Consider the following 25,201-nt stretch of genomic DNA (forward strand, 5'->3'; position numbering starts at 1 on the left):
AGGCGGTTTCTTGGGTGGCCCTGACGCTACCCCAGTAGCTGCGTGGTGTTGACAGAGTTCCTTCCGGCCTCTTCCGCCACACTCTTTGCTCCTTTTTTCCTCATGTGGTCGAGGTGTCGGGAGACCTGAGCTGTGATTCTTTCTCCGGGCTGCCCGCCCTCCCCCCACCGACCACTACAGGCTGAGCCCCCCACACACTTAACCACTCACAGTGCACCTTCTGGAGCCCTTGGGGTTGCTTGCCCGCGGCCCTTGTGACAAATCGCCCAGCCTCCCCGTTCCTCATGCTTCCACGGGAGGTGGGAGAACCCCCACCCTGCAGGGTGACTATGAGGGATCGGTTCACTCTGATCCGCGTACTGTACTTCCTCCTTCAAACCAGGCTGGTTGAGTCCGAGGCTCAGGCTCAGAGAGGTGGAGTGAGCCGCACGAGGTCACACGGTGAGCTGGCACCAAGATGACACAGCCCACGGCTGTGTCTGTGGCCCTGCCTGGTCTCTGGATCTCTGCCTGGCCGCCGTGCCCCAGTCTCCGCCCAGTGCCTCTCTAGACGCCAGGCCCTGACGCTGGCCGTCCTGGGGCAGTGACTGAGTCACCTTCTCCGCAGGTGCGTGGAGATGCTGATCAAGGAACAGATGAGGAAGTACAAGGTGAAGATGGAGGAGATTAGCCAGCTGGAAGCCGCGGAGAGCATCGCCTTCCGCAGACTCTCCCTCCTGCGACAGAACACTGTGAGTGGAGGGGTGGGCGGGGCCGGTGGGCGGGGCGTGGGGCGGGGCCTCACGCCATCACTCCTTGCGCTCCCTGCCCACCCTCGGCCACAAGCTGCCTGGCCAGGGGCCTCATGGGAGCAAGGTTGGGAGCCAGGTCCCCCACATCGGCTAAACGACCGCCTCCCTCCCCCAGCCTCATGCCGACTGCCCCTCAAAGGGCAGCAGGGGACCTGGCACCCGCTTGGTGATGGTTCAGGTCATCCACCAGCCCCGCCTACGGGGAAGACTTCCCACAGCAGAAGTGGCCCTACAGTGGGGGTGGGGGCCGAGGGGGAGGCAGGTCTGGGGCTCCCGGGGGAGGACCCCATCCTTGTCCCCGCAGCCAGATGTGGCTCCGGTGGCCGTGACTTACACCCGTGTGGTGATCGTGGCCCTGTGTGGTCACCCTCTGTTCATCTCTTTCCCAGCCATGGCCTCTCAAACTGGGGTTTTCGTCTCCCTATGAGGGGGTCCTGGTATGTACATGTTCCGCGGGCCCACCCTGCATGTCTCCGGGCGTGGTGCATGCTGGGTTCACCTCATGCCCGTGGTCTCCTAGGATAGACTGAGCGTGTCCTAACCTTCTGGAAGTGCATGCTGGGGGAGGCCTGTCGCCTGCTGCCCACCTGCGCTGAGGATGACTAATCAGCTGAGCACCGGCCACTCGGTCCCCACCTGATCCCCGGAGCAGCCTCACTAAGCCCACCCTTCCACGTCAGAACTAATCTCTCCCAGAGCCGTTCACACCACCCTCTCCCTCCCGTGAGCACTGAGCCCACCGTCCAGAGGGGCCAGCCAGACCTGCCGTTTGTCTGTTGCAGAACAAGAGCCCCAAGACCCGGGGAAGCAGTGTGGGCGGCCTGGAGGACCTCGGGGTGCTGCCAGAAGAGGAAGTGCCCAGCGGTGACGAGGACCGCGAGAAGGAGATCCTCATTGAGCGGATCCAGTCCATCAAGGAGGAGAAGCAAGTGTCTCTGCCCCCTTCCTGCCCTCGGCTCTGCCGTCCGGCCCCCACCCCCAGGCCCCTCTGCCATAGCGGACCTGGCTGTTAGGAGGCTGACGGGCTAGGCTCGTTCCCGCCATCCAGTACCCACCTTGTGGGGTGCTGCTGTCCTAACACGCAGCCTAGGGCTCTGTTTAAACCTCACACTTGGCCACCGGGAACCGTGGTGGCCCACAAAGAAAGAAGGGGCAGCAGAGGGGTAATGCCCAAACTTCGCCTGGAAGTTGGTCTTAGCTGGGGTGACCAACCAATCTGTCGTCCCGCCAAGACGTGTGAATAGGGCACCATTAACATGCCAGGAGAACAGGTGTGACCCGGGCCACCTGGCCACCCGAGTCTTAGGAACAAGGTAGGGCACTCCAGGCAGAGGGAACAACACTTGCAAAGGCCCTGAGGCAGAAGCAGGGCACTAGTTCAGTACAGGGCCTTCCCTCAGCAGCCTGACACATCCCTCCCATGAGTTTCTCCGGGCCAGGTGTGATTTGGGGACGGGTGTTGGGGGTGCTGGGAGCAGGGACTCCCATCCAGGACCAGGAAGGCCTGTTCTGCCCCCTGCCCGGCGGCTGGCACTCTGGAGGGGTGGTCTTTCACCTTGGGAACAGCCTTAGACACCGTGACCCCCTCATCCCCAGGGAGGACATCACCTACCGGCTGCCGGAGCTGGACCCTCGGGGCTCCGACGAGGAAAACCTGGACTCGGAAACGTCGGCCAGCACCGAGAGCCTGTTGGAAGAGCGGGCCGGGCGGGGGGCCTCAGAAGGTCAGTATTAAGGCGGCGTCTGCTTTTCTCCTTCCCGTGTTCACCACCGGCCGGCCCTGGGGCAAGGGTCCATCTACTGGCCCTGAAGCTGCAGTAACCCTGCCGTCTGTCTCTCAAAAGGGCCCCCCGCGCCTGCTGTCCCCAGCCCCGGCGCGCCCGCCCTGAGCCCCCTCCCCGTGGCAGCCGCCCCTCCACGACGAAGGCCGTCGTCCTTCGTGACGGTCAGAGTGAAGACCCCCCGGCGGACCCCCATCATGCCCACAGCCAACATCAAGCTCCCACCCGGCCTACCCTCCCACCTCCCTGGCCGGGCACCGGGTGCCCAGGAGGGTGCTGCCCTAGTGAGGCGCCGAGAGCCGCCCGCCCGCCGCCCGGACCAGGTGCACTCTGTGTATATCACACCCGGCACGCACCTGCCCGCGCGGGGCACTCGGGAGCCCCCGGACGAGGACGCCCAGCCTCCCGGGGCCAAGCGGAGGTACTCGGACCCCCCGACCTACTGCCTGCCCCCCACCCCGGGCCAGGCCAATGGCTGAGGGCCCACACAGTGCCAGAGGCCGCGTGTCTGAGGACGACCCAGTGCCGGAGCTGGGCGTGAGCTGCAGAGCCAGCATCTGGCCGAGAAGGATTCCGAATGAAAAGCTCCGAAAGCAATGTGAGGTGGGCGTCAGCTCCGAGCGCAGAGTCCAGGCGGGGAGAGGCCAGCCGAGGCCCCGTCGCCCTGGCTGGGCCCCCACATCACACAGACACGCCCACCCGGAGCACCAAATCATGGTGGGCAGCCTGGCATCTCCCACCTCCCTTTTTGTTTTTATGGTAACTGTTTCTTCGTGCGTGGTTTACATAACTTCAAACTGTAACAGCCTTAACAAGAGACCAAATTGTTTTTTATACATGTATGTACAAACTTTTATATTAACGCCCTGCATCGCCCTTGTAACCTGGACATGAGTCTTTGGAGCAAAGCCCGCAACAGCCGCCACACGGAGGAGGCCCAGACTCGCACTGAGGACGGCTCGGGGCCCGTGGTCTGAGGGCCAGGACCGTGCGCAGGGGATTTGGACCCTTGGGGCACCTGACTGCCCCAAGTCCGTCTCAGACTCCTCCTCTGGCCCAGCTGGCAACCGGCCACCTGGCTGGCATGCACTTGAGGGAGCGCCGGAGCCTCTCTGGGGATCAAGGCTGGTGGTTGGAGTCAGGACACAGGGTGGTAGGCAGCCTCCGCCCGCAGCACCACAGACCTCACATCCCAGGGAGACTTGAATGTGGCCGTCACTCTTCTGTCCACCACGCCCTGGACTCAGGAGGCTGGAGGAGGCCATCCTTGGCACGCCGCCCGTTCCGTGTGGCGAACAGGAGCCGCGACTCAGGACCACTCACCGGCAGGGAGGGCAAGGCCTGGGGTTGTACATTCCTACTGGTCAACAGTGACAGTCTGGGGAATCTCCAGAGCGGGGCTTTCTCTCTCAGGCCTGGGTCGCTCCCCAGACACACGGCCACAGGTCTGGTACGAGAGGTGCCCCAGGTGCCCCACGAGCCGTGTGAAATAAAAAGTGCCTGAAAAGTGTTTGCGTGCAATTCCTGCTCAGGCTGGTTCAGAGTTGGAGGAGCAGGGGTTGACAGGTGGGGCGGGGGAGGGGTCCACCCTGTGACCTCAGCCAAAAGGGGTGCAGGGCAGGGGGATGTGCCCCCCGGTCTGGGAGGACCTGCCTCGATTGTCCCATGAATGCTGCTGCTGGAATTTCACACGCACTCCAGGTGCTAGAGTGGTGGGCTTGCTGGAAGGGCTTGTTAATTGATCTGGAAATGGGGGTGAGGGGCTGGCAGAGCCTGTTGTCCTGGGAGCTGCCTCCTGGTGCCCTGTTTCAGCACCCAGCCTCTCCCCAGGTAGGGCTTAAATGTCAGCTGTAGGGGCCATCTGCCCTATGAAGGGATCGGTTCCTGGTGAGCCCAACAGAGCTAGAAACCACACACCCCCACCATCCCCTCTCAGACCAGCTCCCAGGCTGCAAATCAGATGGGCAGTTGTGGGAACCTGCTGGCAGGTGGGGCCCATGGGGGTGGGGTGGGGGACAGTGAAGAACCCTAGTCCAGACTGCACATGAGGAAGAGTTGAGAGACTTGTCCAAGGCCACGTATTTGGGATGGGACAGGGCTGGGATTCAGAACCTGCCTCATCTGCCCCCTGGATTCCTTCATCATCATTCCTGGGTTTCCTCTCCTCCATAGTATTTCTCGAGAACACCAGGCCCACAGGTGTGAACAGGACACAAGTGACGTGAGGAGTGGGAAGATGGATGAGGGCTGCATGCCAGGCTCTAGTCCCTCTAAAGTCCCCCCTCCTCACCCGGTCTGCAAGCCTGGGGTGGGAGGAGCTCACAGAATGGGCTTCAGCTGGAGGGCTGGGGACCCAGGTGGGGTTCTCTCCATGAGGCCTGGTGGGTTAGGGGCGACCCCGTCCCACCTCTCACCCCAGGGCTAGCTAATGTTCCCCTGGAGGCAGGCTCTGTCACACCACCCAAAGTTCCACCCAAAGGAGGAACCGAGTCCAGAAAAATTAAGAAACCTCGCTCAAGGCCCCGGGGGGGGGGGGGGGGGGGGGGGAGTGGAGTCAGCGTCAGACCCGGAAGAACATAATCACAAACTGGATGGGCCCCTAAGCCTTGGATTCCTTAGTCCCAGGGCCGTACCCCAGGAAGAACCGGGAAGGCTGCCTGGATACGGAAGAGCTCAGTATGAGAAGAACCCAAACAGGAGTGGGTGTGGGGGAAGGAATTCCGATCAGAAAGAAAAGAATAAGCAGAGGACGTATATTGCACATGGACCTGACCTCGAAGGATCCGGTCCTTTCAACCCTCCCGGAAGAGCTAAGACGCCTGCGAGGGGGGAAAAAAAAAAAAGCGATTCAGTCCTGAATAAACATGGACAGCACAGCGCCCCTCCTTGAAATAAGACGTTACTTCCGCCCCAAACAAAGATGGAACAGCGAGCGAGCGGCGGACGCGACCGGAAGAGGCCAAAACGAGGGCGCTTCCGACCTTTTCCAAGATGGCGCCGGCGGAAGGGACTGGGTACCGCCGAGAGGGGATGGCAGCGTCGAGGCTGGAGCTGAACCTGGTGCGGCTGCTCTGCCGCTGCGAAACGATGGCAGCGGAGAAGCGGGACCCGGACGAGTGGCGTCTGGAAAAGGTGAGGGAAACCTGTACTTCCGAGTACAACTCGACTCCCAGAAGGCGGCCTACGGGGCTGACGGCCACCGGGCCCGACTCCCCAGTCCCAACAGCCGCTCTGGCCACGCCTCTTCCGGTCGGCTCCGCCACGTCCACCTGCAGCTCCCGCCCCCTTCCCTGTAGCTCAGCTGGCCCCGCCCCCCTGGGACGTGGCTCCTCCCTCTTCAGTCCTGCCCCCGTCCTGGTCCCGCCCCTTGATGGCTCTGACCACCCCACCTTTGAGCGTTATTAGTGGGAGGATGTGGGGGGGGGGAACCGGGCTTACACCCCACTTTCCCTCCCCAGTACGTGGGAGCTCTCGAGGACATGCTGCAGGCCCTGAAAACCCAGGCAAGGTGAGTGCCGGCGGCTACAGGGGCTTCAAATCGGGATGGGAGTCGAGGCCTGAAGGCCAGCCCCTGTTGGGGAATCCCTGGGCTCCAGCCCCTGCTGACACCCTTCCCAGAACTGGAGGCAGTGGGCAGGTTTTCTTTTTCCTCTTCTCACCTTCCAGCAAACCGGCCTCCGAGGTGATCAATGAATATTCCCGCAAGGTAGATTTCCTGAAGGGGATGCTGCAGGCAGAGAAGCTGGTGAGCAGGGGTACTCTACTTCCTCGGCCCTCATCATGCTCACCTGCCCAGGACCTGCCCGTCCGGTGACCCCTTTTCCCTCTTCTGCAGACCTCCTCCTCAGAGAAAGCACTAGCCAACCAGTTCCTGGCCCCTGGCCGTGTACCAACCACAGCCAAGGAGCGGGTACCCGCCACGAAGACAGTGCATCTGCAGTCCCGGGCACGATACACCAGCGAAATGCGGAGTGAGCTTCTAGGCACGGTAGGGCTTTCTCCCTGATCCCTGGGAACCCTTTGGTCAGGGACAGGAGATTAGTGCCTGTGCATAGCAGAACAACCCCACCCTGGCAGGTGCAGGGACCCTAAGGGGCCCAACAGCCTCCACCCTGGGCCCACAGTAGGCTTCCCAACAGAAGGGCCTAGACAGGACTTTGCTAGATATCTAGGAGTTTGGTACAAGGCGAAAATGGCACCTATCTCGTTAAGCCCCAGAGTTGGCCCAGAGCAACAGATAGACAAGTTTGCCACAGACAGACTGAGTTTATCTCATCTTGCCACAAGTGGACGAGTTTTTTCACCTGTAAAATAGGATGACAGGTGTCCTTTTGAACACTTTACGTGGGTCAGGTAAACCCTCAATATGAAGAAACTGAGGCACAGAGGCCATAGGACTTGCCCAGGGCCCTGACTAAGAGTGGGGAGTTTCCGAGAGCAGAAAGGACAGTTTGGGGGCATTACCAGGTAGGTGACTTCATACCTCTCTCTTTTTCCCATAGGACTCTGCTGGAGGTGAGTCAACCTGAATAAAACAGGACTCGAGGCTTAACTGTCTGGGACAAGATATGTGCTGCCTCTTTCACCTGCCTCCTCCACGGTCTTCACAGCCCAGGGAGCACATCCCCAGGGGCATCACCTAGTTAAGCCTGATGGGGGTGCCAGGACAGAGGAGATGGGCCCCAGAGGAAATAAAGCCGGATACACCCAGCCCACAGGTTAGGCTAGCAGAGGGACCTGGGGCCTGGGGGAGCCCAGATAAGGATGAGGAAAACTTCTTAAAAGAGAGGGCATTTGACCTAGAGCTTTGAAGCATGATCAGGAGCTCACTGGGCAGCAGACAAGATAGGAAACAACATTATGAGTAGCAGACACAGCACAAGCGATGATCAGGAAGTTGGAAAATGGGAAACCAATCCTCTCCTTCTTCCTGCTTGGCCTTTTTCACTTACAGAGCCCGAGCTGGATGTGAGGAAGAGAACGTGAGTGTCTTCAGCCCTTGGGGAGCACTGGGGGGGGGGGGGGGGGCAGTATGGGGGGCTGGATGAACCTTGGGCCACTGAGGCACCAAACCATGAGGGCCACCACAAGCATCTAAACCATCGATCAGAAGCCACTTGTGGGGATGTTCTTCCTAAAAGCCAAAGTAAAGAAGGGGAAAACTGAGGCCCAAGGAGGGCCGTGGCCGAAGCCATAACCTCTGGGTTCCTTGGGAACATGTTGGTCTCTTCCTATCCCACGCCCACCTGTCCGCCCACGTGTGAGGGCAGTGGGGTGGCAGGGCCCAGGCCAGGAGATGAGAAACAGTCAGCAGCCGAACTAGACCTCGTCCTGCAGCGACATCAGAACCTCCAGGAGAAGCTGGCAGAGGAGATGCTAGGCCTGGCCCGGAGCCTCAAGACCAACACACTGGCCGCCCAGAGCGTCATTAAGAAGGACAACCAGGTGTGAGGACTGTGGGGCCTTTTCAGCCTCTGCCCTGGGACGCCAGACAAGGCTTCCCAGCAGAGGGGCATGGGGGCCAGGGCTTTGTTGGATCAAGGAGTCTGACAGAAGGCAAAAGTGGACTTCCCAGCAGAGGGCGCAGTACCAGCCAGGGCCAAGAGGAGGGGACTTGCCCCAGGGTGGTGGTGAGAGGCCACGCTTGGCTGCAGTCCTGCTGACACTCTCCCCACCTGCCCCACAGACCCTGTCGCACTCACTCAAGATGGCTGACCAGAACCTGGAGAAGCTGAAGACAGAGTCGGAGCGGCTGGAGCAACACACGCAAAAGTCGGTCAACTGGCTGCTCTGGGCCATGCTTGTTATCGTCTGCTTCATCTTCATCAGCATGGTCCTCTTCATCCGCATCATGCCCAAACTCAAATAAAGACCTGTGCTGGCCCCCCGCATCCGTCTGCCCTCCACCCGTGTCCAGGGGTGCCCTTTGGGCTAGGCAACAATATGGGAGGGTCTTTGGAGGTTCCTGAGAGCCACAGAGGATGCACAAGCCGGAGAGGAAGGTCAGTCTGGGAAGGGACTCAGAAGACCATCCCCCTCGGATTCCCCCCTGGTACCTACCCCACACTGCAAAAGGCCAGGTCCCAAGAAGCCCCAGGAGCCTCCGGTCTGATAGAGTCGAAGGCCAACAGTGCCTTCAGCCCTGTGGGATCAAGGGGAGGGTGGGGGAGAAATGGGGCTATGCCTGGAGGTCAGCCTGGAGGAGGGAGTGTCCGTGCTGGGCTTTCCTTGAAACTGAAGATGATTGGGGCACCAGGGTGGCTCAGTCGGTTGAGCATCTGACTTCAGCTCGGGTCATGATCTCGCGGTCCATGAGTTCGAGCCCTGTGTCGGGCTCTGTGCGGACAGCTCGGAGCCTGGAGCCTGCTTCGGATTCTGTGTCTCCCTCTTCCTCTCTCCTCCCCCGCTCATGCTCTGTCTCTCTCTTCTCAAAAATAAATAAACGTTAGAAAAAAAAAATTTTTTTTTTAAATAGATCTTAAGGAGCACCTGGTTGGCTCAGTAGAGCACGCAACTCTTGATCTCAGGTTTGTGAGTTCGAGTCCCACACTGGGCATAGAGATTACTTTAAAATTGGGGGGAAAAAAACAGATCTTAAGAAGGCTCACACCTAAGTTGCAGAGATGGGTCAACATAGCCACATTAACACATCAGGAAACAAAATCGTGGGGTGAATCAATGGCACTTCGGACCGTACGGTGTCCATTACTCAACATCTCTCAAAAAACATTAGGCAAAGATAGATAGTCCCCTCATTTAACTGAAAAATCTCAAGCCAAAGACAGCATTGAATTTAATGAATAAATACAGGCAATTCTGCCATCAAAGTGAGGAAGGGGGAGATGGGGGGAGGCCCACAGTTCACCCAACTCCCCCAGAGATTTGTCTGGACGTGCTGGTCAATACAACTAGACAAGAAAGAAGAAATGAGAAAAAAAGGAGGAGTTATTTGCAGATGATACGACTGTCTACATGAAAAACCCAAATAAAAAAGCTGTTTCAGTTAAGAGAATTAAATAAAACAGAAAAGGACTTACGAATACTTAGTTTCCCTCATGGGAAAAAAAAAGTAAACTTATTGAAAGACCTCGTTTATAATAGTAAAAGGAAAAGACCCACTATTTGGTTGAGCACCATCCTTGCTAAACAAAGAGCTCCCAAAAATCAACAACAACAAATTTGCAAGAAAACAGACAAATCGTTTCTGGGCTGTTTCTCTCACCAGATGAGTCAAGATTTAAAACTCTGAAAACATACTTGTGGGAAACCATAATAGCACTGGAGTTAACAAAAGTTGTAGGAAAACCAGTATTTCTCTTACAGCGGGTCAGAGAATAATAATCTAGTGATTAGAGAAATAGTTTTAAAATATAATTTCTGAGTAAGTAGATAAGTACAAGTTTGCCAAAACCACCGGTGTTTCAGGCCAAAAAACAGAGTCGGAGGTGAGTCACCGGCTCCTTTGGACTCGAACCTGCGATTCAAAGGAGGATCCCCTTCCCTCATCGCCGGGCCCCGCCCCCACCCCGCCCAATCCCGCTAGGACCCGCCCCGCCCTGTGAAGCGACCCCTCCGGTTGTGTCCAGCCTTAGAAGTTAATGCACAACCGGGACTCAGGCGCCTCTCCGGGAGCGGACCCAGGCTCGGAGACCCGGACGCTGGGACAGGTGACCCCGGACGGGAGCGGTCCCTGCGGACTGCCGCTGGGGCGGAGGTCCCGGGGGGGCTTCTCGGGGGCGGTGTCCGAGGGCTTCACGCGCCGTAGTGGGCGAGGCTGCGGCCTCTCGGGGGTTAACTGGAGCCTGGCGGGCTCAGGGTACGCGGTGACGTCACGGGCGTAATGCTTTTCCGGGTTACGCAGCCAGGGGCGGGCTGCTCTGAGAGCCAATCGAGCGCGTGTATGCAAATAGCAACGGAGCCTGCGAGCTCGCGGGTCCGCGGAGAGTTGGCCGCTCCCGGTCCACCTCCCTGTGCGTCGTCCGACCTTGCCCGCCTCCAGGCGCGTCCTTCTGTCGCGTCCACAGGCAGCTCGCCGACCACCCCCGCCACGCGCGGGCCGCGGCGTCCCTCGCAAGACCCGCCCGCCGCCCCAGGGACGCCCGAGCGGCGCCTCCCCGAGGCGGATGCCTACCCGGGAGAGCCCCAAGACCCGCGGCTATCGGGGGGATCTGCAGACCCGCCCGCCTGGCCCTGGGCCCCCGGTGAGTCTGGACGGGAGGAGGGCTCCCAGGCCGAACCTAGGCAAAAGATTCCTTCCCCGCCGTTTGAGGGATTCCGGCTTCCCCATACCCTGGTTAACTCCAAACCATGATTCCTGCGGCACCTGCAGCGACTGGTGCCTCCAGTCCAGGAAACCAGCCCTCCCCGCGCTCTGTGCGAGCCTCAGCCAGGAGCCCACAGGGCCAGACCCAAGAAGATTGTGTTTGAGGATGAGCTGCCCTCCCGGGCCCTCTTGGGCACCAAGAAGCCTATTGAAGCCATCCCTGGGGGGCGTAGGCCAAGGCCCCACCCAGTGCCCGACTATGAGCTGTGAGTGTCCCCCACGTTGTTCCTGATGCCGGGGAACAGGGAAGGTGCACTGAGGCTGGGGCTTTGACAAGTGGATAAAAGTTTACCAGATAGTAAGAAGAGAAAAGAAAAGGGGTGTGGGGGGGCAGGGAGCCCAACATGGGCAAAGGAAAACAAACGGATTGGGGGAGCAGGACGGGTTCTTCACACTCATACTCTGACCCACTTGAACCCCGCAGTAAGTACCCACAAGTGAGGAGTGAGAGGGAACGGAGCCGCTATGTTGCAGTCTTCCAGGACCAGTACACAGAGTTCTTGGAGCTCCAGCAAGAGGTGGGCTGTGCCCGGGCAAAACTCCGACAGCTGGAGACCTTGCTGAACTCACTGCCGAGGCCCCGAAGCCAGGTCAGCGGCGGGAGAAACCCCTGCCCCACAGCCCTTCCTGGTGATGGACCCTGGCCTCTGCGACACCCCCTGGGTCCAGGTCCCTGGGCCTCTTTCTCCTCTAGGCTGGGTGGGCACCACAGCACAGGGGCCAAAGTCAGCCCTTGAAGTCCTCACTAGACGGGTCACTTTGTCCATCTGAGCCTCAGTTTCCCCATCCCTCCTTGGCTTCAGCATTCTGTGAGCCACCCCACCCCACCCCACCCCTCCCCTTTCCACTTGCAGAAGGAGGCCCAACTTGCCACCCGAGTCTGGAGGGAATTTAAGAAGAAACAGACGGTGAGTCATGCCTCCTGAATCCCACAGCCTGGGCTTTGCACCCATGACGTTCCCATGAGGCTCAGTGTGCCCAGTTTCAAGGAAAGAAAACTGAGGCTCAGAGAGGAAAAGGCAGAGGGTTGAGCAGCTGAGGGCCGTAAGCCAGACTGCTACAAGGACTTTCCTGGCTCTTGCCCTGCCCAGGACCCCAGCTTCCTAGACAAGCAGGCTCGCTGCCACTACCTGAAGGGCAAACTAAGGCACCTCAAGACACAGATCCAGAAATTTGATGAGCAAGGAGACCAGAAGAGTTCCGTGTACTTCTGAGCGCCCCGGCAGACAGGCAGAGGGACACATCGGGGTGGGGGGCCCGCCCTGCCCTTGCCTCCTACCTCCTGGCCTTAGCTCCTGCTGCTACCCCTTCCTGGGGTAGCTTTTGCAAATGCCTCAGCCCTTGAGACCTAGCTCTGATGGCCCCCTCTTCCAGGAAGCCTTCCCAGAACCTGCTCTGGGACCCCAGGCCCTGAGCCCAGATCTCAGCCCATCCCCTGGAAGCAGGTCTTTCCTCGTTTCCATCCCAGTGTAATAAACATTTATTAACTGCCTACTGTGTACAGCCGTTTAACATTCCTGATTTCACTCAGTTGTCACCAAAACAATCGTTATTCCATTTTCCAGAGTTAAAAACTCAAGGTTCTGGAAAAGAGACTTGTCCAGGCAGGCTGTGAACCCTTGTCTGTCCGGAGAGCTCCCTCTCCTCCAAGAACCGCATGTGGTCTTCTGGTGGGAAGCTGAGGAGCTGACATCCGGCATCACCTGCTCAGCCAGGCCTGGTCTAGGGGAGCCCCGGGAGCCACAAGTCTCGGCAGGTCCAGTAACAGAGGCAGGACTGGCGGAGGACCCTCCCTAGTCTTGCTCCGTGGGCGTGATACAAAATTCATGTGGTGCAGTACTGGGGACCTCCTGAAGGGGGCGGACTCAGCCCAGGAGCCCTGCTGGAGTCCCCGAGGCCACCCCGGATACATGAGCCCTTAAAAATCTCCGCTTCTACTGGGGCACTGTAGGCCGGGCAGTGACTGATGCCAGGCACTGTGTGAGTACAGCTCTTGTGCCTGGCTCTGGGAGAGAGTCGCAGGGTGCCCACCCCATGCGGGGCCCTGAGTAGGGTGGGTGAGGGCTGGCGTGCCAGGGGAGCAAGGGTGATGGGGACGATCAGGGAGGCATACTACAGGCAGGGAAGGCAGGGTCAGCCACTCAGTCGCAGAGTCCTCAGTCCCAGAACCAGTAGTCATGGAGTTTCTACGCTCAGGGACCATGGGCCTGGGCCCAGTGTGGTAAGAGGAATAACAAAAGGCTGGATGACAGTCTTAACCAGAGCCTCAAGATGTCGTCTTCAAGGGCCATATGGGTGGGGTTTTGTAGGAGGAGTAGGAGTTCTGCAGTCAGGCCGAGACAGACATCCAGGTCTCTGGCCCAGGGACTGGAGAGCAGGACGGACAGAATGGTCCTGCTCAGTTCTCAGATGTCCTGTGAATCTAACAGAGCATCGCTGTCCAGCCCAACGGGAGGGACATTCGCTTACCTGCAGGACATCATGGGAGATGCTGACTCGGGGCCGAAACAGCCCACCCTCTGATGGGAGCCCAGTATCCTCTCCATCCCGTACCTACTTTAGTCCCGTCAGAGGGCAGAGCATACCCACGAGACCCTCCTTTATTCCACAGGAGACGGATTCAACTTCCCAGGCCTCCAACAATATGGACGTGAAGGAGGCTGGGTGCTAATGGGAAGCCTTTTGGAGGAGGTTTAAGGGCTGAGCACAGGCCCAGCCTGTGGGGCAAGACCAGAGTTCTTCCCCGTTTTCACAGGGGCATCTTTGTCTTCCCGACAAGACCTCACCAGGGCCAAGAGTGCCACCCTCCTGCCTCTGCCATCTAGGCCCTAACTACCCACCCCTAGAGCCACAGTCCCGGCAGTCAACCCCACAGGCGCCTTTGCCACCAGGGCTGGGCCACAAACTTCTGAGACCAGGATGGCAAGGTCCATGGTGCCTTGCCTCTCCCCACATCGACCTAAGTCCACGTTTCAGTTTGTCCTTGGCTGTCCCACCTTCCAAATGCCAATCTCTGAAACAGTTTTTTAGTTACATGTGAGAAGAAACCAAACTCAGACTGACTCAGGCCCCAAAGAGTAAATCTCGGATCGTGGAACGGATGCACCAAAAGGTTTCAGGAATGGCTTGATCCAGGGGCTTCAAAGGCATCCTGGGAAGTTGGGTCTTCCTCTTTTGGCTCTGATTTCAGTTACAGCTTCCAAATCCCACCATCAAGTCTCATTGGCCAGTTCTGGGCCCCGTGCACTCCCTGAACCAACTGCTGTGGGCACTGTCTAGGCTGAGATCAGGTGGCAGAACCACTCCGAATATTTCTCCAGAGGACACCAGGGCTCAGACACCATGATTAAAGACTGACCAAAGGTTAACAGTAAGGTGTTTGGTCCAGGGCCTGTGTGAATCTATGAGGCTTACCTTCATAGGCCAGGGCCTGAATCTGAACCCGAGCCATCTGTAGTATTTAGTACTTGGCTCCTACGGACTCACTAGCTGACCACGGGGGTCCCCTCCCCGCCCCTGGCTTGTTTCCCACAAAACCGTACAAAACAAACAAACATCAAGTAGGGCTGTCGTTAGGCTGTGGGTGTTGCAGGAGGCTGGGAGCAGGTGGCCATGGTAGGCCGCCCCCCATTCTCCCCTCCCCTCGGGAAGATAGATGATGGAGGCCGTGCAGTTAGGAAATAGCTTTATTATTGGCCTCGATTCATTCATCATGTAGTGTCCAACGTGGATTACGTGTCCAGAGGGTCTGCCTGATAGATACTACCCCTGCCCGGCTGCGGCCGCCCAGCTAGTCCAGCCACCAGGCCTTTGTCCATCACACCAGGGAAGCCAACCCCCACCGTCCCAAAAGTTCGTGCTTGGGGCGCTGAGCTACAGGCTGTCCCAGGAGGGGAGCCGTCAGTCCCTCCCCATCTTATTTTGGCCAGGAGTTCTGAGAAGGCCGGGGCTGGCGCCTGGACAAGCACTCTCTTTTTGGTTTCATGATCATTTAAAAAACAGAGAAGACAAACATTTCACAGTCTTTAAAAAATAGGAGTCTGAGAAGAGAAGCCAGGGTCCTCCGCTGGGGGGCCCCGCCCAAGGCCGAAGCATCCGTATCCCTTGAGGTCTGCAGACCCAGCCACAGCGCACCGGGCCCCGTGAAGTCACTGGCCTGAGCCATAAGGCCAGTTGAAGGTACTTCCTGACAGCAGCATGTCTCGGATCAGCGTCTCGATGGGCGTCTTGCCCACCAGGCGCATGAAAAACAACTGGGAGATGAGGGAGGCGGGGACAGCACGCAGGGCGGGGAGCCGCAGCAGCAGACGCCCAAAACGCTGCGGCTGGGACGGGTACTGGGCCCGCACGTACTCGGTGAGGGCCACCTGCGCCTTCTCCTGCAGGCTTTCCACGTGTGCTGGGTCCGAGAGGCCGCAGGCATCTGGGGAGACATGGGCAAGGTCAGTTGGGTGGGAAGTGGCAGGAAAACGCAAGGCTCCAGGGGGTGACTGGGGGGTACCACTCAGGGCTCTGGGTGTGGAGGGAGGGGGGCACTCAGGAGGTGGGAAACGGAGGCCTGAGGCACAAATAGGATATCTCAGGCAGTGTCAGTCCTCAAGAGAGACTGAGGTGGCCTCAAATGGGGACAATAACACAGAAGAGTGGGCAGTGATGTGTCAAGAAAGGATAGAGAAGCTCAGACAGGCCTTTGGCAGGGTGACAAGTTCTAATCGGGCTCAAGGGGAAGAGAAGCTGGGGAGGGGAGTTGGGAAAGAAGGCAAAGCCCAGAGAGAATATTCGGACAGGGGGGCCTGGGGTGTCAGTGAATGTGACAGCATCTAAATTGGAGACCCGTGAAGGATGGGGCAGAAAAAGAATATTCTGGGGGAAAGAGGGGCAAAGCCATATTTATCAAATGAAAGCCACCTCTCAGAATGGTCTGGGTCTGGTTCTTGCATTCCTGACCCCATGAAGACACCTAGTGGGATCCGGAACCTTCCAGAGAGCAGAGCCAGCTATGCCACCAGTCTTTGGACTAAGGTAGGACTTTACTAAGCCAGTTAACTAATGACTAGGAAGGTATTGGAACAGCCCCGCCCTAGCCCCGCCCACAGTGGGAGGGACTCCAAAACCAGCCCCTGCCTAATCCCAAGGCAATCCCAGACGACCCGGCTGCCAGGAGGCCGCCTTGGGGGCAGTTTGGGAGCCCTGGGTCAGAAGTCTGGGGGCCCAGGAATCGAGGAGTGGAAAGCTCAGGGGAGGCCAGAACCAGTTGTCAGGGTATCCCTGCCAGGCAGCCCTCCACAGCTGCGCAGTAAGAGGGAAGAACAAGGTCAGGAGTTGGGGAGGACAAAGATCAGCGACTTCGGGCCAGAACCAGATGTCGGGGACCTGCCTCCTGCATCCCCCTCCCCCCCACCTCTCATTCTGCCCTCAGCACGAAAAGCACCTTGATGAGGGGGTGGAAGGTGGGAGTCTCAGGGAGCCTGGGAATCAGGGAGAGAGGCTGTGCCCAGCTCTGGGTTCTTAGGGAGACCTGGGATCAGGGGGATGGGGGCATCAGGGGGCCACCCTGCCTGCATCACCTCCTCCACTGTCCCCCATCAAAGCTCAGGCATGTGCAGGGCGCCAGGTCCGGCAACCCGAGGGTCAGGGAGTGGAGGGCTACGGGGGCCGGGGTCAGGGTTCGGGTCGCCCCCCCCCCCACCCTCCCGCGGCCTCGGAGACCGCCTGCTCGAGCCGGAGCGCATCGGAGCGCGTCTCACCGGGCGTGAAGAGCGCGATGGCCTTGAGGCAGCCGTACTCGGCCGAGTCGACCTGCAGGCGGCCCAGCTTGTCCACCTGCTCCTGGAAGGCGCGCACCTGGTCCATGAAGGCCACGGCGCGCTCGGCGGCCATGGGCGCGGCGTGCAGACCGGCGGCGGCCAGCAGCGGCGCCGTGTGCAGGGGCAGCGCAGCCTGCGCCGCGTTCAGCACGAAGAGCTCGCTCCAGCTGAGGCGCAGCAGCGCCACCTGGTCGGCCACGGGCAGCTCGGGGAAGAAGGGCGCGTGGCGCGCCCACTCCACGGTGCTGAAGAGCAGCCGCGCCGCCAGCTCGCACACGTTGTCGATGCCCAGCACGGCGCCCGCCGCGCCGCCCCCGGCGCCGAACGCGCCCGCCGCGCCCGCGCCGAAGCGCCCGGCCGCCGCGGGGTAGGGCTCGGCGCGCAGCAGCTGCGCGATCAGCTCCGACACCGGCTGTCCGGGGAAAAGGTCTCCGCCCGCCGCCGCCGCCAGCGCCGAGCCCGGGGGGCTGCCGGAGGAGGCGGCCACGGCGCCGGGCAGGGAGTGCGGGATGCGGCCGCGCTGCACGGCTGCGGGGATTGAATGGAGATGGGAAGGAGGGAAGGGAAGGGGGCAGGAGCAGAGGGAGGAGAGATAGGTGCCCCCACGCCGCCGCCGCCGCCGCCGCCGCAGGGAACCGGGTGAGGAGGGGGGAGGGGGATCCGGGAGGTGGAATGGCGACAAAGGGTACGGGAAAGGGATTGAGGGACATTGAGAGGCCAGAGAGGGAAGAGGGAGGTGGCAGGAAGAGGGAGGAGAGGGAGGGAAGGAACAAGAGGGAAAGTGGGTATCCAGAGTCATGGGGGGGGGGGGAGAGGAAAAGAGGGGGAAAGATAAAGAAGATAAAGTCATCAGAGGGTCACTCAACCCCTCCCCTCAAAGGCTCCCCACACCCAGGCTCTCCCTGGACCTCCAACCCCACCCCATGGGTGCACAGTTTATTGGGAGACCAGGGACCCCTGTCCTGGGTCCTGCAGGCCCCACCCTGCTCTGCCCTGTGCCCTTAGCCTAAGCCCCCGTCCAGCCACCACTCCCACCCCCACTTCTTGCCGAGGAGCATGGGGCGGGGGGTGGGATGGGACCATTAGATAAAGACTAATCCATGCCTGGCCCCCTCCCTCTGGACGGTGTGAGCTCCACTCAGCAGCCATGGAGGCTTGATCCATCCATCATGTCCCCATCTGTCAATCATGGGAGTCTGGAACTGATAATGGGGCCAGAGAGGGGTCACCTTCACACAACTCAGGGCTCCTGACCAGCCTATCCTTAAGCAAGTGATCTCTCCTATGGAGATGGGCTCTTTTCTCTAGCTCCCAACCCCACCCCCACCCCCAGGTCATGGCTCCCTAGGGCAGGTCTCCTTGGTCTGCAGTGACCCCAGGAGTGGAGTCCTACCCTACATAGTAGGTGCTCAATAAACATTAAATTACTATCTTGCCCATTAAGAGGGGAGAAGCCACTGCTGGCTTCAGTCAGTGTCCCCAAGATTCAGGTAGATGGGAAGAAGGAAACTGAGGCACAAAGAGGAGGCGGGGCGGCCACATGCTCACCTGACCTGTGCCAGGACGGGTGGGACGGAGGGGCAGACTGAGCTGAGGGCCAGACAGAAACTAGGTAATGATCTTTTAATGAGCTGGCATGCCCTGTCTCCTCTCCATGAACTCCTGGTCAACCAGCCATGGAATGAGTGGGGAACAGAATGTGGGTGGGAGCCAGGGGCTAGTAGAGCTGAGCTGGGAAGTGAGGGCTTAGGCTGGAGACTCCATGTGATTTCTAAGCTCAGGATCCACTATCATAAGGGTGTAGCTGGATAAGGCCAGAGAGTGAATCCCAGCTCAACATCCTGGCCCCCAGGGAGTGACCTGTTCCTTCCCTCTTTGCTCGCTCAGTTCTGAACCCTACCTCCAGCATTCATCCATCACCCAGCCTTGTTCCTACCTCAGAGCCTTTGCACTTACTGTTCCTCCTTCCTGAGAACCCCTTCCCCAGCCCTTCCTCTTCATTCAGCCCACACTGCATGGGTTCGAGTCTCCACCCAACTCTACTTGCTCTGACCCTGGCGAACAGCCTCACTTCTCTGCTCTCTGTGCTCAGTTTCCCCATCTGTACGATGCAGGTGGTAATACCGGTGATGACACCAATCACTAAATTAATGAGAATCTACCTAACTTGCTTAGAACAGCATTAGGCATATAGTAAGGGCTAAACGGGTAGTAATTCAAGCCCAAAAACGTTTATTAAGTACCCTCTGTGTTCTAGGCCCTGGGAATATGTCAGAAAAGAAGACAGACAGAAGTCCCTGCCCTCAAAGAGTAGTTGTATTCTGGTGGGAGAGCAAGTAACTTACAGAGCAAGGCAGATGGTGCAAAATAAAGGGGGCCGGTGAAGAGTAATCAGGAGGGCTTCTCTGAGGAGATGTCCTTTAAGCAAATCTTAAAAGCAGTAAGGAAGCCATGCAGGCATCTGGGGTGCTCCAGGCAGAAGGCCCTGAGATGGGACTGTGCTTGGGGCACGAGCTGGGATTATGATTACTTCCCACTCCTGAGACTTTGGAGATCTGAGGTGTATCAGCAGTTTAGGTCAAATGAACAAGTGGAGGCAAAATCCAGGTTGTGGGGGTGGTGCAAACCGTCTCCAAATTTAGCAGGACCAAAGAGAGTAATCAGTTTTAAGGGAAAGACTGAGCAGCCATTGCCAGCTTCTTGCACAGAGGCCAGCAGAGAAGAAACCAACTTTAGAGCAGGAGAGATTCAAGATGCAGGGGAGAATTGCCAAACTGGCCCATGACAGTCCGGGGCCAAGACAGGAAGCCCAGCATGGGATTCTGGTCCAATGAGCCAGATTTAGCTCCCAAGCCCACCAGGCCCCATGTGGAAGTCTCTGGATTCCAACTGAATTCTAAGAGTGCTTGGTCCAGGTCTGGACCCAGCTGCCCAGCACGTGTCCACTCAAGTCCCCAGGGCAGAAACAAGGGGCTGAGCCTCCCTCTGGCTCCCAGTGCCCGGGGTCAGGCGGAAGGGTAAGCTGCCCTTTGCCTTAATCGGCGAGTTCCTGCCTTGGGCAAACACAAAGCCAGGAGTGGAGGATGGAGGAAAGCAATCAAAACAAAACAAAACAACACAAAACAAAACAAACAACACATCCTTATTCGGAATGCGTTGGCCACCTAGGGGGCAAAGGAGCCACCAAGGTGTCAGGACCAAGGAATGTGACTCCGAGGCCAGGAGGCCTGGAGAAGAGGAGCTGGGGAGCAGAACAGTCCTAACATGGGCCTGAATCAGGGTGTCCCTCGCGTCCCCAGTTCCGCCGCGGCCGCCAGGTGACCACGGATAATCGGATTCCTCCAGCCCCGGGGCCAGACTGAGGCCCACGGGATCTTGGGATCGGTGGTAACAAGGTTAACAGGCGCCAGACCCCACCCTCCACGGCTCCCAGGCCCCCGAGAGAGGGAAGAGAGGGGAGGGCTGCTGGTTCACCCTCTGCCTGTCCCACACCGGCGGGTACTCACCCTCCTTCCTCATGCCCACCCGGAAGCACTTCTTCAGGCGACAGTATTGGCACTGGTTCCGGTGATGCTGGTCAATCTGGCAGTCACGGTTAGACCTACAGGCAGGCGGGAGGGTCGCCATGACACCCACATCCTGCTCCCTGAGCCACCCCGTAAGCCACCGTGGAGGGCTACGCCCCAGAAATACCAGTGCCCCCCTACCCCAGGCTGCGCAGGTATCCCCACAGGGGCACAGGGGCTAAGCCTGCAAAGGGGAGAAGGGCAGCTGGGAGCAGGTGGCGACGAATGGAGTCTATGGCAAAGGAGAATGGCCCGCTCGGGAGGGTGTGTTGGCACGGGGTTGTGAAGGCTGCCCAGAAGTTAGTTCCCCAGAACGGAGAGGCGACTCCAGGCAGAGAGTGCACAAGAGCAAAAGGTTGGAAATGTAAAAATACCAAAGCCCAGTTTCATAGTTACTTGCTCATTGCTGGCCCAAGGCGTGGGGTCTTCGTCCCAAAGGCAATGTCAGAACGGCAAAGGTACGCGGACAGGGAGCCGGGCTTTGTGAGTTAACTAAGAGACTAGGGGCCAGGCCAGGCCAGGGCCAATCCTGGTATGGGCACGGTAGGGCCCCAGTATTATCACCCAGCACAAGACCACCATCAATGAATAAATGAATGAGTGAACGAACGAATGAACTCCTCTCTTCCCTTGAAGACCCCACACCTCCTCTGGGAAGAACTTCCAACTCCCAGCTGAGCCTGAGAAGCTTCTTCTGGGTGGCCCTCAGGGATAACTGCCGGTTCCAGGGAGGGGAAGGCGGCCCCGCCTTGCAAGACCATGAGCTCCCCATCCAGGGTCAGTCCCAAGCAGGAAGGTTCAGGCCCTTGTTTTTCAAATTTCCCCAGCACTTCCTCCCCTTGGCCCCCAGCCCCTGCGCTCCTTCTGTGTCTCTCTATCCCGGACTCGGGGCTCTCCAAGGCCCAGACCTGGGGCAGACACCCCTAGCGTCCCATCTGGGCACCAAGAGGATACCCAGCGACAGTCACAGAGTGAAACAAACGTTCAATCGAGTTGAAAAGCAAACACATCTCAGCTAAAGACACGCAGCCCCAACCATGGGGCGGCAACTTCTCCGCCGAACCTCAGTCGCCTCATCTGGAAATGGGAGGCCCGATGCCCATTCCACGTGGGATGCACTGTGTCTGGGGGAATCTGGGGGGCCTTTGGGGAGGGCATCAGGACCCAAGCTCATGCTGGGGCGCTTCAATGGCAGGCTCAGGAGAGCTGAGGCCCTGGGGGTCTCCAAGGACCCAGATCCCAAAGCACCAGCTTCTAAGCCAGGGCCTCTGTCTGCTGCCTGGCCTGAGCCCCCAGGAAGAGGCCCTGGTAGGGTGGAGGGAGCTCAGGCAGAACCAGAACAAAGCCCAGCAGGCAGGCAGTGGGAGGGTCCTGGGCAGCCGGGTGGAAACAGCTAGGCCTAGGGCAGGCAGGCAGGGGCCCAGCTCAGGGCCCCTGACCTCAGGGGAGGTCCTGAAGCTTCTGCCTCAACTTCCCCAGCTGTGGGGTTGGGACAGACCTCCTGTCCCTCCAGACGGGGCAACGGTAAGTTCCACCTGTTATCCCCCCTAAAGAGCACAGGCTCTGCCCAACCCCATGACCCCGCTCAGCCTCCTCCCTGGGCTTCTGGCCTTTGGTCCAATTTGATTACTGCCCTCCCTTGCCCACATACCCTCCTTGGTTCCCTGTCACCCTCAGTCCAGCACTTCAGATCCACTCAGCTCTAACTTCTCCCATGCCTGGGTGGTCTCCACCTACAATGCTGCTCCCTAACCTGCCACTGAGTGTGTGTCTGGGCCATGCTCTCTGCGGGAGTGCCCTTCACCTCCTCTACCTGCCAAGCCCCTCCTGCTTCAAGGTTCACCTTCCACGGGCCACCTCCAGGCAGCCCTCCCTGAACCTCGGGTAGAGCCCCTCGCTCCGTCCTGGGACTTCAGACCCGTCCCCTCCCTCTGGCCCAGCCCAGACTCCACAGGCAGAGAGCGTCTGTGTCTCACTGTGTCTCCTCCAGGCTGGAAGAGAGCTGGGATTGGAGCTGGGGTGTCTTTGGGGGACTGGCATCAAATCACCCAGGCGAGGCCCTGAGGGAACCTTGCTGAATCTATCTGAGGCTCAGAGAGGAGCAGTGACTTCACCAGGCCACACAGTGCAGAGCTTCTGAAGAAACTGCAGGCCCCAAACAACTCCCCCCTCCCCTGTCTTGGTGCTCCCCGCTCCCACCCTCAGAGAGCCCCTGGGACCCTAAAACCACCTAAGCTCCTCCCTTGCCCTCCCCAAAGACCTGGCCAGAGATCAGGCAGTTATTCCAGCAACAAGAATGAGGCCAAAGTCTGGTGGCCCAGTTAGCACTGGAGGAGGGAGTAAGCCAGCTCACACACACACACACACACACACACACACACACACACACACAGAGCTACCCCAGACAAGGCCCTGACCGCAGACCTGGGGCCAAACTCCAGCCTCTGGGACCTGGGGCCCCGCCCTTCGGCCTCACCAACAAGCCCTCCATCGGCTGCCCTCTCCCCGGGGACACCCTGACCAGGACTCAGCTCCTACCCTCTTCCCAACCCCAGTTCCCCTTGCTAAGCCCCACATGGGGCAGGGTCTCTCCCCTGCCAGTGCACTCCCCTGCCAGGGCAGTGCCGGGACCTCTGTGGGCCTCAGTTTTGCACATCTGGAAAATGGGACTCTCCATACTGGCTCGGCAGAGCCTATCCATGTTCATGCTGGGAAGCAGAGTAGGAGCCTGTCAATGGAGCAAAAGGGCACTCAAGGAAGAGCGATAGGAAGAGGGCCCTGGGCTAGACACCCAACCTCAGCGCCAACCAAAGAAACTAGCAAGGCCACACCCTGTCAGCGGGGACTCCAACCCAGGACAGCCCAGGGCTCCTTCTTGGAAACATTCACCCCCACCCTGTCAGAGACGACTGAAGTTTCAGGGATTTTCCAGCAGCCCCAGGTCTGCACCCACTCCTGGTGGGGGGAGGGCTGGAGCAGCCGAGGTGTGGTCAAATCCCGCCGCCCTCCCAGCCCTGCAGCGGCGGTTTCCGGTGACCCAAGGCCCAGGGTGAGCGCAGGGTGGGGGGAGTCCCCCCCGGATGGACAAGCCCATCTCTCCCCACAGCAGGGCTCCTCATGCGAAAGAGGCCGCCCTGTGCCACCCCGGCCTCGCTCCCGCCGCCGCCGCCGCCTCGGTGGCCAGGGCGACTTTGGAAGTGATATTTGACCCCAAGGGCGCGCCGTATCGATCCGCGCGGCCGCAGACAATGGCCCCTGGACGCTGCGAGCTCCACAGTCCAAGTTCCACGTTCGATTCCCGAGGGGTCCCCTGCGCACCGAGATCCCCAAGAGAAGGGATGCCCTGGGGTTAGGGCCCCACCCCTGACAGCACCCCCAACCCCTCCCCGCGCGGAGATCACCCCTCTCCGGAGAAAAGGGAGGGAGGGAGAAGGAGCAATGAACTGAGGCGGAAGCCGCAAGGGACCACCTGACGGGGGGGACCTGCATCGATACAGCGCCGACTGTATACACAATCCCAGGAATGGAATGGAGGTGGGGAGAGGGGGCTGTGCCCCTATCTCAGAGGGGGAGTGGAGGCCCAGGGAAGGTCAGCGCCAGGCCCAAGGTGACCGAGCAGGTCAGAGGCCCGGCTCAAGCCGGGGCCGGGTGCACAGCGGCGGTGCGCTGATAGGGGGCTCACCGGCAGGTGTAGCTGAGGTTGCGGCGGATGCTCCGCTTGAAGAAGCTCTTGCAGCCCTCGCAGGTGAAGACGCCGTAGTGCTTGCCGCTCGACTTGTCCCCGCACACCACGCAGTCCACCTGCAGCCCTGGCCGCTCTTCGTCGCCCGGCTCAGCGTCGCTGGCGGCGCCGGGAGGTGAGGCCGAGTCTTCCTCGGCCGCGCGCGGGTAGCCGCCCGCCTTATCCACGCCGTTCGTGTCGCCGCCGCCGCTGCCGGGGCCGCCCCAGCCGCCGGTCACCATGGCCATAGCCCCAGGGCAGCGGGGCCGGGGCGCCCCCTCCGTGCTCCTCCCTCCGGGCACCCCTCTCGGCCCGGGGGGACCCTACCCGGCACGCATCCGGGCCCGGCGCGCGGGGGGCACCGGCTGCACCCCCCAAAAAAGTTTTGCACCAACTTCCTGCGGCCGGTCCGCGCGCCCAGGCAGAACTGGTCGGGCCGGTTCCAGGCCAACTTTCCCACGCGTGCGCGGGGCCGGGCCTGGGGCCGAGGGGGGGCGCACTAGAGGCGCGAGCCGGGGGCCCCGGGGACTCGCGCCCCGCCGCCCTGGGGCCCCGGCGGGGGCGCGCGGGCCATGGCCCGGCCCAGGCTGCGCAGGGGGCGCCCTCTGGCCTGGCCGCCGCTTGGCTGGGGGCTGCGGCCAACTTAGCGGCCCGCCATCTGAGCGCGGGAGGCCGGGGGGAAAGTTTGGCCGCAAGTTACGCGGCCGCCCGCTGCGCGGGGGAGGGGCGGCAGGCGCGCGCCGGGGCCGGTCGCCGCGCCCCCTGGCCTCCCCGGGTCCCCAGGCGGCCGCTCGGGGCCTGCAAGGCTGCGGTCCGGCGCTTCCCGAGCTGCCGCCCCCTCTGCGGCCGCGCCTGCCCGGCCTGGGCCTGCGCCTGGGCCCGAGCCTCGCTCTCGCCGCCGCCGCCGACCCCGCGCGCCGGCCTCGCGCTGCGGCCGGTTTGACACACAACGTTCCATTCGCGGGGCGGGCGGGGGGCGGGGGCGGGGGCAGGGGCGCGCGCCGCGGGCTGGGGGCGGGCGCTCGTTGCCCCGGCGACGGCCACCCTTATAAGGGCATGGGTGGCCTCGCTCGGCGCCCGGCGCCCGGGCAGGCGGGAGGGGCGAGGGCGGAGCACGGGGCCGCTCGGCCTGACCCTCCCCCCCCCTCCTTCTCCCCCTACCCCCGCCCTCGCCCGACTCCAGCCTTAACCCCTGCCGGGCCGCGGCAGGAG

General features: G+C 60.4%; 4 protein-coding genes across 14 annotated transcripts in view; 3 read left to right on the forward strand and 1 right to left on the reverse strand.

Moving 5' to 3' along the window:
• The window catches only part of MYO9B (myosin IXB), a 90,854-nt gene extending 86,772 nt beyond the window's left edge, over positions 1–4,082 (forward strand). For 4 of the 7 annotated variants that reach the window (XM_047849572.1, XM_047849576.1, XM_047849573.1 and 1 more), the window contains 5 exons: positions 608–731; positions 1,181–1,228; positions 1,574–1,716; positions 2,388–2,515; positions 2,636–4,082. In XM_047849572.1, coding sequence (XP_047705528.1) covers positions 608–731; positions 1,181–1,228; positions 1,574–1,716; positions 2,388–2,515; positions 2,636–3,051 — 859 coding nt within the window. In that variant the 3' untranslated portion in view covers positions 3,052–4,082. Of the gene's footprint in view, positions 1–607; positions 732–1,180; positions 1,229–1,573; positions 1,717–2,387 lie in introns of all 7 variants that reach the window. The other 3 variants (XM_047849574.1, XM_047849575.1, XM_047849578.1) reach the window with 2 other exon arrangements.
• A 1,461-nt stretch (positions 4,083–5,543) lies between these two features.
• On the forward strand, positions 5,544–8,463 carry USE1 (unconventional SNARE in the ER 1). The gene is made up of 8 exons (XM_047849585.1): positions 5,544–5,704; positions 6,031–6,080; positions 6,239–6,317; positions 6,408–6,560; positions 7,075–7,087; positions 7,527–7,554; positions 7,843–8,017; positions 8,259–8,463. Exons 1-8 carry the CDS (start codon positions 5,564–5,566, stop codon positions 8,439–8,441), a joined length of 822 nt encoding a protein of 273 aa, XP_047705541.1. The 5' UTR covers positions 5,544–5,563; the 3' UTR covers positions 8,442–8,463.
• Positions 8,464–10,109: 1,646 nt separating this feature from the next.
• Positions 10,110–12,387, forward strand: OCEL1 (occludin/ELL domain containing 1). 5 transcript variants are annotated; one of them, XM_047826806.1, is made up of 6 exons: positions 10,110–10,239; positions 10,597–10,773; positions 10,902–11,101; positions 11,320–11,485; positions 11,699–11,803; positions 11,987–12,387. In XM_047826806.1, exons 1-6 carry the CDS (start codon positions 10,171–10,173, stop codon positions 12,107–12,109), a joined length of 840 nt encoding a protein of 279 aa, XP_047682762.1. In that variant the 5' UTR covers positions 10,110–10,170; the 3' UTR covers positions 12,110–12,387. The 5 variants fall into 5 exon arrangements, with proteins under 5 accessions (XP_047682762.1, XP_047682771.1, XP_047682779.1 ...); XM_047826815.1 differs by having other exon boundaries at positions 11,750–11,803; XM_047826823.1 differs by lacking the exon at positions 11,699–11,803.
• Positions 12,388–14,565: 2,178 nt separating this feature from the next.
• NR2F6 (nuclear receptor subfamily 2 group F member 6) lies at positions 14,566–24,930 on the reverse strand. The gene is made up of 4 exons (XM_047850222.1): positions 23,951–24,930; positions 20,209–20,303; positions 16,643–17,230; positions 14,566–15,318 (listed from the first exon to the last, which is right to left on the reverse strand). Exons 1-4 carry the CDS (start codon positions 24,235–24,237, stop codon positions 15,044–15,046), a joined length of 1,245 nt encoding a protein of 414 aa, XP_047706178.1. The 5' UTR covers positions 24,238–24,930; the 3' UTR covers positions 14,566–15,043.
• Positions 24,931–25,201: the final 271 nt, after the last annotated feature.

Source organism: Prionailurus viverrinus, chromosome A2 (genome assembly GCF_022837055.1).
Source record: "Prionailurus viverrinus isolate Anna chromosome A2, UM_Priviv_1.0, whole genome shotgun sequence".
Classification (NCBI taxonomy): domain Eukaryota; kingdom Metazoa; phylum Chordata; class Mammalia; order Carnivora; family Felidae; genus Prionailurus; species Prionailurus viverrinus.

Bases quoted from the DNA above. Each gene is read 5' to 3' on its own strand.
- USE1 (XM_047849585.1), top strand. From the start codon at position 5,564: ATGGCGCCGGCGGAAGGGACTGGGTACCGCCGAGAGGGGATGGCAGCG. The intron at 6,318-6,407 runs GTGAGCAGGGGT...CCTCTTCTGCAG, and splicing joins TGCTGCAGGCAGAGAAGCTG to ACCTCCTCCTCAGAGAAAGC. The intron at 7,555-7,842 runs GTGAGTGTCTTC...GTGTGAGGGCAG, and splicing joins CTGGATGTGAGGAAGAGAAC to TGGGGTGGCAGGGCCCAGGC.
- OCEL1 (XM_047826806.1), top strand. From the start codon at position 10,171: ATGCACAACCGGGACTCAGGCGCCTCTCCGGGAGCGGACCCAGGCTCG. The intron at 10,240-10,596 runs GTGACCCCGGAC...TCGCGTCCACAG, and splicing joins AGACCCGGACGCTGGGACAG to GCAGCTCGCCGACCACCCCC. The intron at 11,486-11,698 runs GTCAGCGGCGGG...CCTTGGCTTCAG, and splicing joins TGCCGAGGCCCCGAAGCCAG to CATTCTGTGAGCCACCCCAC.
- NR2F6 (XM_047850222.1), bottom strand. From the start codon at position 24,237: ATGGCCATGGTGACCGGCGGCTGGGGCGGCCCCGGCAGCGGCGGCGGC. The intron at 17,231-20,208 runs GTGAGTACCCGC...CAATCCCCGCAG, and splicing joins GGTGGGCATGAGGAAGGAGG to CCGTGCAGCGCGGCCGCATC. The intron at 15,319-16,642 runs GTGAGACGCGCT...ATGTCTCCCCAG, and splicing joins CATCGCGCTCTTCACGCCCG to ATGCCTGCGGCCTCTCGGAC.